Here is a 15,319-nt window from a genome sequence, read left to right on the forward strand (position 1 = left end):
AAATTAGAAATGAAAAGGGAGACATAACAACAGAAACTGAAGAAATTCGAAAAATCATCTGATCCTACTACAAAAACCTATACTCAACAAAACTGGAAAATCTGGATGAAATGGACAATTATCTAGACAAGATACCAGGTTCCAAAGTTAAATCAGGATCAGATAAACTATCTAAATAGTTCCATAACCCTTAAAGAAGTAGAAGCAGTCATTAAAAGTCTCCCAACAAAAATAAGCCCAGAACCAGATTGGTTTAGTGCAGAATTCTATCAGACCTTCAAAGAAGACCTAATACCAATACTCTTGAGGATTTTTTTTTTCCGGAGCTGGGGACCGAACCCAGGGCCTTGTGCTTCCTAGGCAAGCGCTCTGCCACTGAGCTAAATCCCCAACCCCCACCAATACTCTTGAAACTATTCTACAAAATAGAAACCAAAGGAACATTACCCAGTTTGTTCTATGAGGCTAGCAAACACACATTCGGTGTTTGAACTGTCCTATAATTTTTTTCCTCTACCTTCGGACAAAATTTATTGCTACAGTTGTAAGAGCTGCATATTACAATAGTTTCTCATCTCATCTCTGATACTATGTTTCTTTCAGAACCCTCCAGGTTAGACCAGGAGGCACTGTTCACTCTTTCTTGATTCTTGCCCACTTAGTGGGATGCTGAGACCTGTGCATCATTTCCTGAATGAGTCTCTAACTCCTATCAGTTAGTTTAAGACCATTCACTCCTAAACCTTTACATTTCTCTCCTGAAAGTTTCACAACACAATATTAGGTAACTGAAAGGGGGGAGTGGAAATCCTTAAAAGTAAGAAATTGGAGAAAATGTGTTGAAGGGCTCTAGTAAACTCCAGACACTATCAGTGAATCAACTCACAGCATCTTAAAGTAGAATATCTTGAGTCCTATTGTCCTGCTTAATAAGTTGAATGTACTATTGCTAAAGTCTGTCAAATAATATACATTCTATTATTCATATGTATACAAATACATTATATTATATGTGATTGCATTACATATACATTTAACATGTGTATATTATGTATGGCATACATAGTTATATACAAGTCATTAAATACACAATAAATTTGTTACAAAGAACTAATGCACTTACAATGCAGAAAATGAAAGTATGCTGTTTTAATAACAACTTATTAAATTCTCTTTGACAACATTATATAATGACTTATTGGAAAGTTCTTCAGGGGGAAAAAGTTGCTATTCAGGTGTAAGGAACTGCTTATTCTAACACCAACAGTTTAAATGCTTCACACTAACTGAATTGATATTTTCTGGATTATTCTACCATGCCTAATTAAAGTACACTCCATGTGGTTTTCATCCTATTTCTGGAGAGCAGGTGACTGAAAATCACTGTATTCAAAAGTCAGTAGTGTGTTACTATTACTCCTCAAAAAATAATTCAACATTTGTACTCTGGCACAATACAATTGTGTATTGTCATAATCATTTGATGCTGGTTTTGTAAGGTTGCTTTCTATGGATCTTCTTAGGAGGCTGCTGCTTTGAAACACCTGACTAGTTGCTTAGTCCTAAACTAAGAAAACCATTCCCCAAGAGAAATTAACAACAGCGAAACACTGACAGCCGCACCAGACAAATGACTGAGGCTCAAAGCTCTCCGTCTGATACTCAGGCCTTCCCAAGTCCTTCCTACATCTCTGTATCAGATCCAAAAGAAAATAATGGAGTGAGTTAGGCAGTCTGCCCACTTTATAACCGGGCAATGACTTCATAGATGTGAAACAGCCCTAATTGGGAAACAACCTTCTTTCAAATGAAATCTGTCGATTTGGAGAACTAGGAGGGAAAAAACACACAAACTGTTTAGGCAGTAGCCAAGAGAAAATGCTATTTTAAAAAGTTAAGTTTAGAGTGGAGCAGTAACATGGCACTAAGAAAGTTTTCAGTAGAATACTAACATCAGAAAACCAGTCATTTACTTACAAGTTGGCTTTGCTGCTGGTGGAAATTTTGTCCGGGTAATAGCCAGAATTATGAAAATAATCACTGGCCATAAGATCAAAACAAGTGTCCAAAGCTGCAAAGTAACAATAGAAAGTGTTATAATGCTGACAGTAAATTAAAGAAAAATATGTATACTCAAAAAAAACCCATACCACTTCTAAATTTAAAAAATCAAATTATTATATTCCTACAGAGGCTAGATATTTGACTACATGTTTATGAACAGGAAACAAATGAAAGAATTTTATAAATGCAGACAAATTCGTAAGAATGACTATTTCAAATCAAGTCTTCAAATGTCCATCTGGCGTTCCCTCTCTGGTTACCAATTATGACCATCCCAAGAGTGATTATCTTAAACCTCCAATCAGATCAGTAACTTCCAGAAAAAAATACTTTAGTATTTTCCACTTGTCTGATGGGTAAGGCTCAGTGTCCCAAGTAGGGCATATGAAATACAGGATTATTTCAACCTGGAAACATAGTACAGTTTCCATTGTCAGCATTCTATACTCAGTCACAAAGACTAGCGTGTGGCCTTGAGGAACCGCCCAATAAATGTGGTTGAACAAAGCAGTGACTAGTTGAATCAGACAGTGAACTGTAGCTCTTTACCGCCCCAGTGTAGCGTCCTGTGTGCTTCCATTGTCGAGCCTAATTTATTGCTATGGTTGCCTGGATCCCAGAAAAAAAAAGCCAACAACTCATTTATGCTAAGGACAGTGTTGTATTCATTTCTTAATCCTCAGTACCTGGTGTAAAGTAGGCTCCCAAGGAATGTACACTGCCCTGAAACGCCTATGGGAATTTCACTTTTAGGCACAGTAGTGGCTGCTTTCCCTTCCAATGTAGATACAGCCAGGGCCAGGGAGACAGATGAACCTCAGTGGGTAAAGATGCTTGTCAGGTAAGGTTAAGGACCTGAGTCCATCCCCAAACACACGTAACAGTGCAAGGAGAGAACTGATTCCACAAAGTTGTCTTCTGACCTCCACATACATGCTGTGATACACCCACTCCTCACATACATCATACACACACGCGCACACACACACACACACACACACACACACACACACAACAATGATAATAATAACAGTAATGGTAAACATTTTAGAAGTTACATTTGGGCCTGATGGCACAGGTCTGTAATCCCAGCTTCCCGGCAGGCTAAGCCTGAAGGAATAAATGTTCAAATCCTGTCTGGGCCACTGAGTGAGTTCAACTCGATCCTGGGCAATTAAGTGAGATTTTGTCTCAAAATAAAGAAATAAAAAGAAGACTCATCTAAATCGTGCGAGGGTTGGGTTCAATCCTCAGGACTGAAAAAAACAAACTTTAATTCACTATCTGCCTAATATTTTTCAGGCCTAGGATACTGGCCCCATAACAGTGGAAACTACATCTTCACAAACCCGTGAACTGTGGTGCGTAGACACAAGATGGGGCACAGACTTTGTTTGCATTCACATTGGTTAAATATGAACCCTTCTGCTCTGCTTATAAGTCGGACTTTTATCATTCCCCACCCGCTTAGCATAGCACGTCTCAAATTTTCTCCCTGTGGCTCGTCAGCGTTTCAAAACCTTCCAAAGCCAATCAGCTCTTGATCCCTCAGTAAGTCCCAGCTGGCAGACTCCACTCAGGTCTCTGCCAAGGATCTAAGATCGTGATTCTCCTCACTGGTGGGGAGACTTTGGAAGGCAGCTCTGCTCGCCACTATTCCACCAACACAGGTGTAGGTAGACTTTGGATCTAAGTACAAGTTTTTCTAAGATCGAAGACATTCTTTTAGCTCTCAGACATCTGACATGGCTCGGTTTGACAGAAGCTAAGACGTACCCAGACAGGTGGAACCGCTCGATATAATGTGACACTTCTCCCACAGTGATGTGTGCTCCAAGTCACCTGGGGAACCTCTCAAACATTCAGACCGGGGCTTGGGAGATTTGAAGGGAGTCCTGAGGGTCTACATGTCTAAGGCTGCTAGGTGGGTGGTATCGATGGTCCTTTGCACAGACAGGAGCTAGATGTGCAGAAGAACTGTTTATCAAGTCTGACAACATCTTTGCTGGAAAGTCTCATTGAATCATCTGATGGATAAAAGTTAGGGCATTTGAAAGCTTACATATGGGGACACATTGCATTTTTATTTTTCTGTACCTTAAATTAAAATTTCCAAAAATCACGCATGTAGGCCTCTGACTGTGTCAGCATCGGAACTCATGGATATTTAAAAATCACATTTGAATGATGGCACTAAGGAGTACCCGCTAAGCTTCTTACTTAATGCTATAATTTTTAAAACCCACCTCTTATCAGATCATAAATTCCCCTTTAACACTTCAGTAACAATTCTGATACAGCTGACTTAGTTTACAATTTTATTTATTCAATTTCCTTTTGTTTTATGAATTGTAAAAGACCACTGTTAGAAGAGAGAGCCACAGACTAGGCCAGGCCGCCGAACACAACAAAGACATCAAAGATGCAAATGAGTCCTTATCCGATGCAGCTCCTTTATGTCGTCTGCTTATCAAGTGCTAGCAGAACGTGTCTAACATCATATACAATGTGTAAACAGGTTGTGAGCAAGGGTGTGTGAATCTCAGAACATTCAGGGCAGGACTTTTTAATATAATTAGTGTGCTATTTTGAGGATTAAAAAAGAAATCGTCGCAGAACACAGATTCTAAAAAAATAAATATTACTGCCAATGAATTATAAACAATATTGTTATCCTTGCCTAGTCTTTGAAGAGTTGACAAGTGGAGTCTGTTTTTCAAACATTCCGGATACGGAATACCTATTATACTTTGTATGACTCATTTGAAATGTGCACTATAGGGAATTGAATTTTAAAAAAAAAACATGAATGAAGGTGGATTTAACCATTTGCTATGGGAGACCATTGCTATTCTTTAAAAAGAAAATTCTTTTGGAATAGAAGGTGTGGAATCCATTAGTTGCTTTTAGAAGTATCTATTTGTTTCCTCTGGTAGCCTCAGGAGAATAAGAAACTGAGTTAAGCTATTCCAGACATCCACCTTCAAATGAAGAACACACTATGGCATTTCTTAAAGTTGTCTTTTTGATTGATCTAATCGGATGATTGCTTTCATGAGGGTGCTTTGGCACATTTTGAAATTAATTTTAGATCTATTTTAAATCCAGATAAAAATCACAGTCTAAGTCAGAGAAATGTAAGGCAATGTGGGCCCTGTTAAAGCCAAAAACAAGCAAGCGAACAAAGAAAAAACCAAAAACTATCACGAAACCCATAAGCATATCTATTCTCCCAGGCTTTCCCTGGAATTTTAGTTCACAGAAGGTTTGAGGACTCCCCTGTATACTTCATCTCCGAGGGATGATAAACACAAAAGTCCTCTATACTGTGGTCTAGGGAATGTTGGAGTTGACAAATTAATCACAAGAGCAAGAAATAAAGTTTCAGTTTCCATAACGCAGGGCTGCTTTCAGTTCTGTGCTAAGTATCATCATAAGTGGCCAGAAAGCAAAAACAGAGTTAAGGCTCCAACGCTCAGTGAGCCATGACTTCTGTTTGTTTGGCAAAAGGCAGATGTATTGATTTTATACTTAGAGCCACAGGTGTTAAGTAACACTCCGAGAAAAGCTATTCCTGAAAGGTTCTGCATTTCTTCTTGATATTTTAATTGTCTCAGGCTACTCCTGTAACTCATTTGTATCTCATCACCCTGTGCTCTGACCTTTAAAGAAGTATGCACACTAAGTTACGAAGTCCTTGACAGGAGATGGTATTTGTGTTCTTCAAATCATTTGAGGTTGATTTTTATCTGAAATGCCCTGTTCTGTTATTTCTCTCTCATTTCATTCCTGAACAATTTATTTTTAAAAAAACCTTTGGGTAAAGTCCATCCATCCACACTAGGTTTGAAGATGTCACGGTGGCCAAGTAAGAGGTGTGGATTTCTAAACAGTCGAAGAGGACCCAGAACTATAGAGGATCGTGGGTCAATGAGCAACATCACAGCCCAGTGGGCTGAAGAACATGGGGATAAAGTTAGGATGGCCAGCCTGGTTTGTCAACTTGGCACACCTGAGAAGAGGGGATCTCAACTGAAGAACTGAGGTCTATAGACACGTCTGTGGGGACATTTCCTGGCTGAAATCTGATGTAGGAGGACCCACTCCACCGTGGGCAGCACCATTCCTAGGCAAATGAGACTGGGAACAAACCTCATTCCTCCATGATTTCTGCTTCATTCTCCTACTCTGAGCAATTCCCTTGTCACCTAATTGTGAACTGTAACTTGTAAGCTAAAATAAACCCTTTCCTTCCTAAGGCTGATTTTTGACTTTCACAGTAACAGAATATCAAGCTAAGACATTCCCCATTTCCAAAATGTATTTTGAAAGGTCATAATGGCATATTAGTTAATGCCAACACTAGAGAGACAGAGATAGTGAGTTCAAGGCCAGCCTGGTTTGTTTAGCAAATTGCAGGCTAACCAGGGCTACATAATGAGATGCTGTCCTTAAAAAAATAGCAGTACAAATAATAAATATAAATACATGTTACTTATTTCCTGCCTTTATGATTACAAAGTTGTTTCCACCTTGTTTTATATCATTATCTCAACCCTGAAAATGCTAATTTGTTCAAGAAATCTTGTCTTCTTCAACTGGACATCCAAGAGCTACCAGTGACCCTTGCTGGTGGACTATCACTATTTCCAGGCCTAGACATAGTTAGAAAATCATGTGGAAGATAAAGAGAGATCTATTCAACAATCAATCAATCAATCAGTCAATAGATAAACATAGGCAGATAGAAGGAATTTCATAGTTCAGAGATGGTCAAATGATGAAAACATACGGAGGACACAAGTACCAACCCATGAGAATACAAACCAGATTTGATCCTATGGCCAAATTTAAACATTAAAATTCAATATAATAACCAAATATTTAAGGGTCACACTGAGTCTATAGATATAAACAAATGCATAAGAAAGCAGACAACTCTATAGAATGCTCAGTAAAGACTAGAATGCATGTGCATATTTTCCTGCAAGGATGAAGTTGACTTCATGCACTACTGATAAAATGCAATAAGAGAGAAGAGAGATCCACTTTTTTGGGTTTTTTGCCCAAGATAATGGATTGCTGTAAAACTGAGGAAACGAATGACCACTGCCACAAAGCAGCTCCTCCTGAGAGTTCATGAGAACTAGGATCATGGATGTCAACGGAAGACAGAAAGGTGATTTCAGACTGAAGATGAGAGAGCTGAGAGACACATACAGCATCTGATCCTGAACAGTCAGTCCTTTAGCTTTAAAGGACTCAGTGCCAAGAATGGCCAAGCTTGAAAGGAGCCTAAGAATCTGATGACTTTTCACATGTATGTATGTATGTGTGTGTGTGTGTGTGTGTGTGTGTGTATACACACATTTATATATACATTTTATATATGTGCAAATATATATATATAATCTAAGGACATATAGAAACAAAAACAAAGTACATCAAGATAAATACATGATAGACTGGAAACATAGCTCAGCAGTTAAGAGAACTGGCTGCTCTTCCAGAGGTCCTGAGTTCAATTCCCAGTAACCACATGGTGGTTCATCTATAATAGGACCTGATGCCCTCTTCTGGTATGTCTGAAGACAGCTACAGTGTAGTCATATACATTAAATAAATAATACATTAAAAAGATAAATACATGAAAATGTCATAATGGGGTCCATTATTTTGTGCACAAACTAAAAACAAAAGGATTCTGTTCATAATTAGAAGCTGAGAATCTATGAATCTGATGGTGTTTTACATTTATATAGAGAAAAGCACACTAAAATATTAGTGCTAGCCTCTAATGGTGGTGGACGTGTGTGTGTGTGTGTGTGTGTGTGTGTGTGTGTGTGTGTGTGTGTGTTTTGTCCTAATGACTTTCCTTTTAATTTGAAATTATTTCAAAATGAAAAGTGTGGAAATTGTTTTAAAGATCTCTGTATCTCTTCTCAAAAAAGGTCCAGATCCAATCTGAAAACACAAATATAAAGACAGAGCAGTAGGAAAAGACATAACAAACAGACAAGCTTTGTAGGCAGAAATTCTATCTGCCCAGATACAAGGCTCTTAAACTTGGAGGGTGCTTTTTAACGTTGAGATAAATGTGATTGCGACCTGGAAGTCAGCTCATGGGTTGGGCACATGCTTTGCACAAACCAACAAATGAAACAGAGGGACAAGCATGACCCAGGAACATCAGCTAATGAGGCTGCTGGGTTACAAGCAGGCTAATCAGCAGGGCCCATATGGTGGCCTCTTTAGGTGTGCAGTTGCAAGCTATCCCAACGTACTGTCACAGCAGCCCAGGCTTCCTTCCATGGGGCAATGGTCAGTAATTAGACCATTCATATGAAGTGGGGAAGGGTGTATAGGATTGTGGGGGGAGAAGGAAAGGGGTAGTGTGTTGAATCTTATCTTTGTAAGACTGTGGGTGTGAGGGCAGGATGCATGGCTTTCACATTTCATTGCTTAACACATGCCAAGCAAGTATTCTATCGCGGAGCTCCATCCTAGCGCCATGATTTTCGTTCGGTTTTGTGTGTTTTTCTTTTAATTAGTTTTTAGTTGGTGTACAAAACAATGGATTTCATTATGACACCTTCACACACGTGTCTTGATGCGTCTTGTTCTTAGTCACTCTCAAGTTGGGCACGTGAATGGAGGTATTGGACGACGTTTTTATTAACTACACTCGGTGATGTCATCCACAGCAACTGGCACCAATCAAATGTAAACTGACCCCCAAATTTCCACTGAGAGTTGATCTGTAGAACCCAACAGCTAGAATGAATCACACAGCCCCATTTACATCTGTAAGAACCATTGTTTCAGAAGCTTTGAGAAATCTCACAAAACTGATTTTTGAAAAAAAAAAAAAAGCTATCATTTCGACTTTAGGTCATTCTTACCTCTACTACTTTGTCGGAATTGTTTACTGTAATTCCTGCCAGTCTGTCTGAGTTTATTTGTGCCTAACATTGTTATAATTTTCTGGTTATTGTACTAATGGGAAAGTTAAAAAAAAACGTAGTTAAGTTAAATTTCAATGCCTATTTTAAAACTTGAGGGAATGACTTTAAAATATCACTTACAGACTTTTACCCTTTTACCCAGATCAGATACTGACTGGGCCTAGGTGTCTAATCAGACTCACTGAAGGGCTGCGTTCATTGCACGTGGATTGTTGTCAGTGGGGTTGGAATGCTTTAGAGCATGTGATCCACTTTATTATAGCTACACCATTCCTTCCGGTTTTATTCTTTGTGTGTCTCACATGGTCACATTATCACCTTGCCCTTACAGACACCAGCACCTCTTGCTCCACAGTGATTCGAAGTTGGTTATGTAACAAATGAATAATACTAGGTATCAGCACTCAATTTAGTTAGGGGTATTTTGCCAAAATAAAACCAGAATGCCTTGCATTAACCATCTAGTCTACTTCACCATAGTCTGGGAGACTCTTAAGGGTACTTAACATTGAACATATAATACTGTATTCATCTACACAAGGTTTGTGCATTCATTAATACAACCACATTTGCTGAGCACCTACTGTATACCATGGCATAAAGATAAATGAATAAAATAGTCCATCTTTTAAGGAGAGGAAACATAAAAAAATACAATGAATGTAATAGACAATGCTACGGTGTAGAAAGATAGTGTGAAAGGGATGGTAATTCAAGGAAAGATCATTGGAAAAGCCTCAAAGGTAAAAACGGGTCAGAAAGAAGAAAAGACATGTACATTAGATGGGGGAGGGGGGATGAAATAGAAGTCTTTCAAACAGAGGAACCGTGTGACTAATGTTCATAGACAGAAAGGACTGAAGACTATGTATGCCAGGGGCACATAACTGACTCATCAGAAGTTAGGGGGAGCATCTATGCCATACAGTTATTCAGCCTCACGCTTCCTTCTAGTGACAAGTCTACTGCCCTGAGACTACATTATCGGACAATGGATGCTGTCTGTCATTTTTGATAATATTGATGCAAAATTTTTCCTTCCTTTACTCACCACTTGCTTATTTTAGTTTGGCCTGTCTGCATGAGAGTTTTGAAAGTATCTGAAGAGAGGGAAAAAAAAATCTTTTCACTCCCAGGGTATCTTCAATAACTCTCTCTACTAAGTCTCATTTTGAAGTGTATTTCCCTGAATTTCAAGATGGTTCAGTGAATAGACATACTTGACAGCCTGATTTTGATCCCTGGATCCCACATGATGGAAAAAAAGAACTGTCTCTTGAAAGTTATCCTGTGACTGTCTCATATGCTGGGACACACTTAGCTTGTGTACCTCACTTAGCATAACAGGTTCATTTTCTCTTGCAGGTGGGAAAACACAAGAAGACGAAATAAGCCTCTCCAGAAGGCGCAAAGCCATAGAGCGGATGTTTGAACCTAGAGTCCTGCTTCAGCACCAGTGCAATTAGCCACTAAGCTATTTAGATTAAACACTACAGAACAGAACTCTGGCTTGCTTTGATCTGAATATTATATTTTTATTAGTTCATCCTTGAGACTAGTAAAAGAGTTTTTATTATTTCGAAGCTAGAGAGCATTGAAAGTCATTTAAAGGTCTTCCTGTAATCTAGAATCATAACTTTTTATTACAAACTTGAAAATAAAAGTTGTCCAACCTTTCATAACATAAAATCCACTGAATACACTGCCTCCTTTTCCTTTATCCATTTCATTTTGCATTTCCCTATAAGACAAGGATGACCGTTACTGAAAGCAACAGAGGAGCCCAAGATTCACATTCAAAATAAGAGCTCAGGATCTTAAATCTGGGATAAACCTTAGTTCTACCTCCAAAATAAGGCATTATAGGTGACATGGACACCTTAGTCAGTTGGAAGTTCTGATATTCAATGCTGCCCTGAACATAGTAACTCAATAAGTCAATTAAGTGACTAACAATAAATCAATTTTCTCGATTCTGTCCTAATGAATTACAATACCGTCTTGGAGATAGGCAAATGTCCTCTGATGGATATAGAAACAACGTACTCTGTTGGGTTGGCAATGGGAGTTTTTTTCTTTAGTCTGCAAAGCTAGCATACAAGTAAGTCCTGGGTTTCATCCTAGAGTTTTCGCCCCTGTATGTCATACTGCGTGTAGGGCAACACATTATTGCTGGGATTTCATTGCTCCAATTCCTAAAGCACCTTCATGTCGTTGGCTTCACATTTCTTGACAGAACTTAAAACATGTGTATCTGCCATGTATCAGGTGCCATAATTAGCAAATGGAAAAAAGTTTTTCAAGCAGTTAAAAGGAATGAAAGGACATCATTGGTCCTCCATCTCCACGTGGTGAAAGGACCAGAACATTCACTCACACAACCGAGTAGACCATACAGGACTTACTTTCTATTAAACTGATAAAAGAATTAAACCTGGAAGTAGAACTTAGTCCCAGCTGATTCTCATGCAAAGTTTATTTTAACACACAGACCAACCCATGTTAAGGCTTCTCCCTTCATTCTCTAGTCTCTCTAAAGGGAAGAGGGGCAAGAAGGGCAGAGAGGGAGGGAGGGCAAACTTGGTCCACAGTGCCATTTTGACAAACGTGAGAACGTCCATAGGAGCAATTTCTGTCCTCCCCTGAGCTGAGTGTGGTCCCCAGCTAAGCATATAGAAAGGAAAATATTCAACTAGCATGAATTTTTCCTCTTCAGGTCAGAAGTTTGAAATTAGAATCCGCTTCTGATGAGACTTGAAGCCCCTATTTAGGACCCATCTTCTAAATGAAAGATAATCCCTTCTCCCATTTAACCCTGTCTTTCAGCCCACAACTCTCTGCGGTCCCCCTTCCTTTCACTAAGAAGCCTCCTGTTGCTGCTCTGGAATCTGTCTTCATTGCCCATAATTTTTAAATTCCAAGTTCAGCAGAGTAACATCTACTTGATTTTCTCTGCTACCCACCATTTCTGTTGGTACTTAATACATTTCCCAACATAACTGAGAAGTATATCATCAGAAATCTTTTAAATAAATAGAAAATATCTATGGCCTATACAGTAGATACAACCTCTTCTTTGGTGGGCTCAACTCTGAGCAAAGATCAGAGAAAATAAGATAGAAAACTTAGAAGAAACAAAAAGAAATCATAGTACAGATAACAGATTCATCACTGGGGAAATCTGACTTTGATTCTTGGAGCCATGGTGTAACCTTGGATAAGTTCTTGGATAACTCTCTGGAATTCTGTAAAATTGTCAGTTGCATATCCCTAAATATTTTGAAATTCTCATCTGCGGTTTTCTAAGTAAAAGTGAAATTCATTTCAGATGCAGTTTTAAGAGAAGATGTCCCTGCAAAGTATGCCCCAGATGAACACTTAGGCTATTCTTAACATTCTTTTCTTGAATCATATAGTTATCGATAATTCTTGTGACATTCTCCATCCTGCCGTGAGCAGTTGAATTTTCTCCACAGTACCCCGTCTACCTGAATATTTTTCGCCTTTCCTTTTCTTTCTTGTGCCCTTGTTTCTGCACTCGTTGGTTCCGTTATCTTCCTTTGTAATCTTTCTTTCCCACCATCTCACTTTGAGACGATGCTTTTCTAAATTAGGGGCAGTTGACATAGTGGCGATACTGATGTTTTGCTTGTCATTCAGTAAGGACAGTTCATTTCCAGTATCACACACCTTCATTCGGATTTTCTTGAGTATGAATGTCTGTCTTTGACATACCATTTTCAGAATTAACGTACAGATAAAAATGCTGGCATTCTAAAATCCTGACTGGGGAGAAAAATATTCACTTGAAATCTCGGTGCGTGTTTTGGGGAGGTTGGGGTTAAATGATTAAGATTTTAGAAACTGAATGCCAAAAGGCAGGCAACTTTAGCACTGATTTTGTCAACAATATACCAGCTTTCACTGTTTTTTTTTTTTTTGTTTGTTTGGTTTGGTTTCTGATTTTTAATATATATTTAAATAATGTATTCTGCATTCTCTGTTCAAATGAACTTTTGTCATTAATTTGAATAAAGTAATATGTCCGTATTACTCCAATTCCTCAGCAATTTAGACTTATTAGAGCGCAGTTGGGAATCTAGGTCCGCACTTAGATCTTTCCACATTATAGGATAAATCTGACAGACCTTTTGCCCATTTTATGAGTAGAAAAATCAGAGCTCAAGTGATAGGTGCTGGGTGATCCTGGGAGGAGCCCCAACTCATGCTCGGGACATCCACATACCGACAACTGTGTTGCCCTGCTGAACGACACCCAGAATCACCCACGAGGGAAGTATGGGCGAATTTCTTTTTCTGTGCTGGTTTTATAGTTGACAAACAAACAAACAAACAAACAAACAAAGTCAATGATTTCATCAGTTTATCACACCCATTCGATCACATGACGCTTTATGACTTAAAGCCCTGCCTATCAAATTCCCTAGCGTAAGTAACCACCTAACTAATTCTTCCTTTGAGTACATACATTAGAATACTGGGGTTGCAGGCTCCACAAGCCAGCGCAGAGAGAGATAAGGAGCCTGGATCAAACGCTGGGTTTTATGATGAAACTGATTTGCATTTGCATAGCTGCATTACCCCACAGAGGCTGGAGTGACTGCTCTAAAGAGAAGGATTCAATAAGGCTTGGGATTCTCTAGTTCTTATACACTCTTCTGAATGCACAACTCACAGAAACATGCTCCTCCCTCAGCTCTCTGGACTCTGGACTCTGTACAGTGGAGTTCTGAATAACTTGTCTTTGTAATTTAAAAAAAAAAGCATTAATGTAAGACTTTCAAAATGATGTGGGGAAAAAAAAACAGCAAAGAGAGTCAGTGGTATTCTTAAAAACAGGAATATGTATGTGAGACATATACATATATGTGTATATATATACATATATATACATATATATATATCTCACACACACACACACACACACACACACACACACACACACACACACACGATCTCATTTCCAGTAAAAGATTTTTAGATACGTGAATTCCTTTCAAAGCTTTTCCATTCTAGCAGCCTTTACCCTACAGTCTTTTCAACCAAGTTCTTACTACTTTTCCCTTTCTAGAACAGTCCTTCCCATCTCCGATGTGTTCAAATGTTACTTTCATTCATCCCATTGGAAACACACCTCGTTTCTTTCTCAAAGCACTCTGGCTTGCATCCAAACTTCCACGCCAGTACCAGTTCATCCAGTCACAAGGTACATCCTCTGCTTTGCCCAAGGAGCGTCCCGATTTACTCTTTCAATTTACTCAAATCAAAAGGCTGCTTTGGGGGCATGTTAAGACTCGCCCCATTAGCTGAAGGACAGATGGAGGCAAGAACTCGAAGTATCTTATTTCTCTTTTGAAAAAATGCCTTTAAGCTCTTCTCTGTCTAGCTCTCATTAACATCACATTTCAGGATTTACTGCTTCGCATCCCCACGCTCCCACCTTAGACAAAACAAACCCAAGAACTCCTCACCGGCTGCCTTTTGACACCTAGCCAATTTTTCCACACCAGGATCCGAAGCTGATGAAACTGGGAAGCCATCCTTCAGACACTCTGAACAAAAAAACAAAACAAAACAAAACAAAAAATTCCCGACTCTTCCTCCGGTCCTCAAGAGAAGTGGTGTCCCGTCTCACTTGCTGTATGCCGATGGGTCGGGAGCCTTTTCACGGCATAGCTTCGTAGGGCCTGGGGTAAGAGGCCCACAGCTCTTCTCTTCCCAATGCTTTTCCCGTCAGTAAATCCTTAACCAAGAAACTCTTCTCAACCAAAATGTCTTCAGGAATGAGGAGCCACCTCCGGGCCTTTCAGTGGCTTGTGCTTATTGTAAAATAATGCCTCTTGTGCGAAGTCCACACTCCAGACAGAATGAGTATCATTCAGATAATGCCCCACTGTAAAACAAACAAAAGGTGAACCCACACCTCCTACTCTCCAGAAATTAACTGCCTCTCCACACCTTAGAGAGCATGTCACCTACACTAGACGCGTCATAGGAATTAGGCGGGACCCTGGAAGGGCCAGTAGGACTTGTCCTACATCCCTTTGCTTTCTTCCCTACACATAGTCCCTGCTGTGACGGGGACTGGGCACTGAGGATTTTACAGGTTCCTTAGGGCAGAGAGTGAGACTCCTGGCGTGTTTTAAATGTTTTAATCGGATGTTTTAAATCAGATGCAAAGCTGTAATCTCAGCCCATGATTAGATGATAGACTATGAAAGCTCCAAACTTTAGCTTAAAATGTAATGTTCTGATCTGGGGAAGGTGAC

At 39.3% G+C, this 15,319-nt stretch overlaps 1 protein-coding gene across 1 annotated transcript in view; it reads right to left on the reverse strand.

Annotated features, from left to right (window-relative positions):
* Nucleotides 1–14,823, reverse strand: part of Abca12 (ATP binding cassette subfamily A member 12) — a 172,841-nt gene extending 158,018 nt beyond the window's left edge. The window contains 2 exon segments of the mRNA NM_001427691.1: nucleotides 1,978–2,071; nucleotides 14,522–14,823. Coding sequence (NP_001414620.1) covers nucleotides 1,978–2,071; nucleotides 14,522–14,590 — 163 coding nt within the window. The 5' untranslated portion in view covers nucleotides 14,591–14,823.
* Between the last annotated feature and the right edge of the window lie 496 nt (nucleotides 14,824–15,319).

Source organism: Rattus norvegicus, chromosome 9 (assembly GCF_021556685.1).
Source record: "Rattus norvegicus strain SHRSP/BbbUtx chromosome 9, alternate assembly SHRSP_T2T, whole genome shotgun sequence".
Lineage (NCBI taxonomy): Eukaryota > Metazoa > Chordata > Mammalia > Rodentia > Muridae > Rattus > Rattus norvegicus.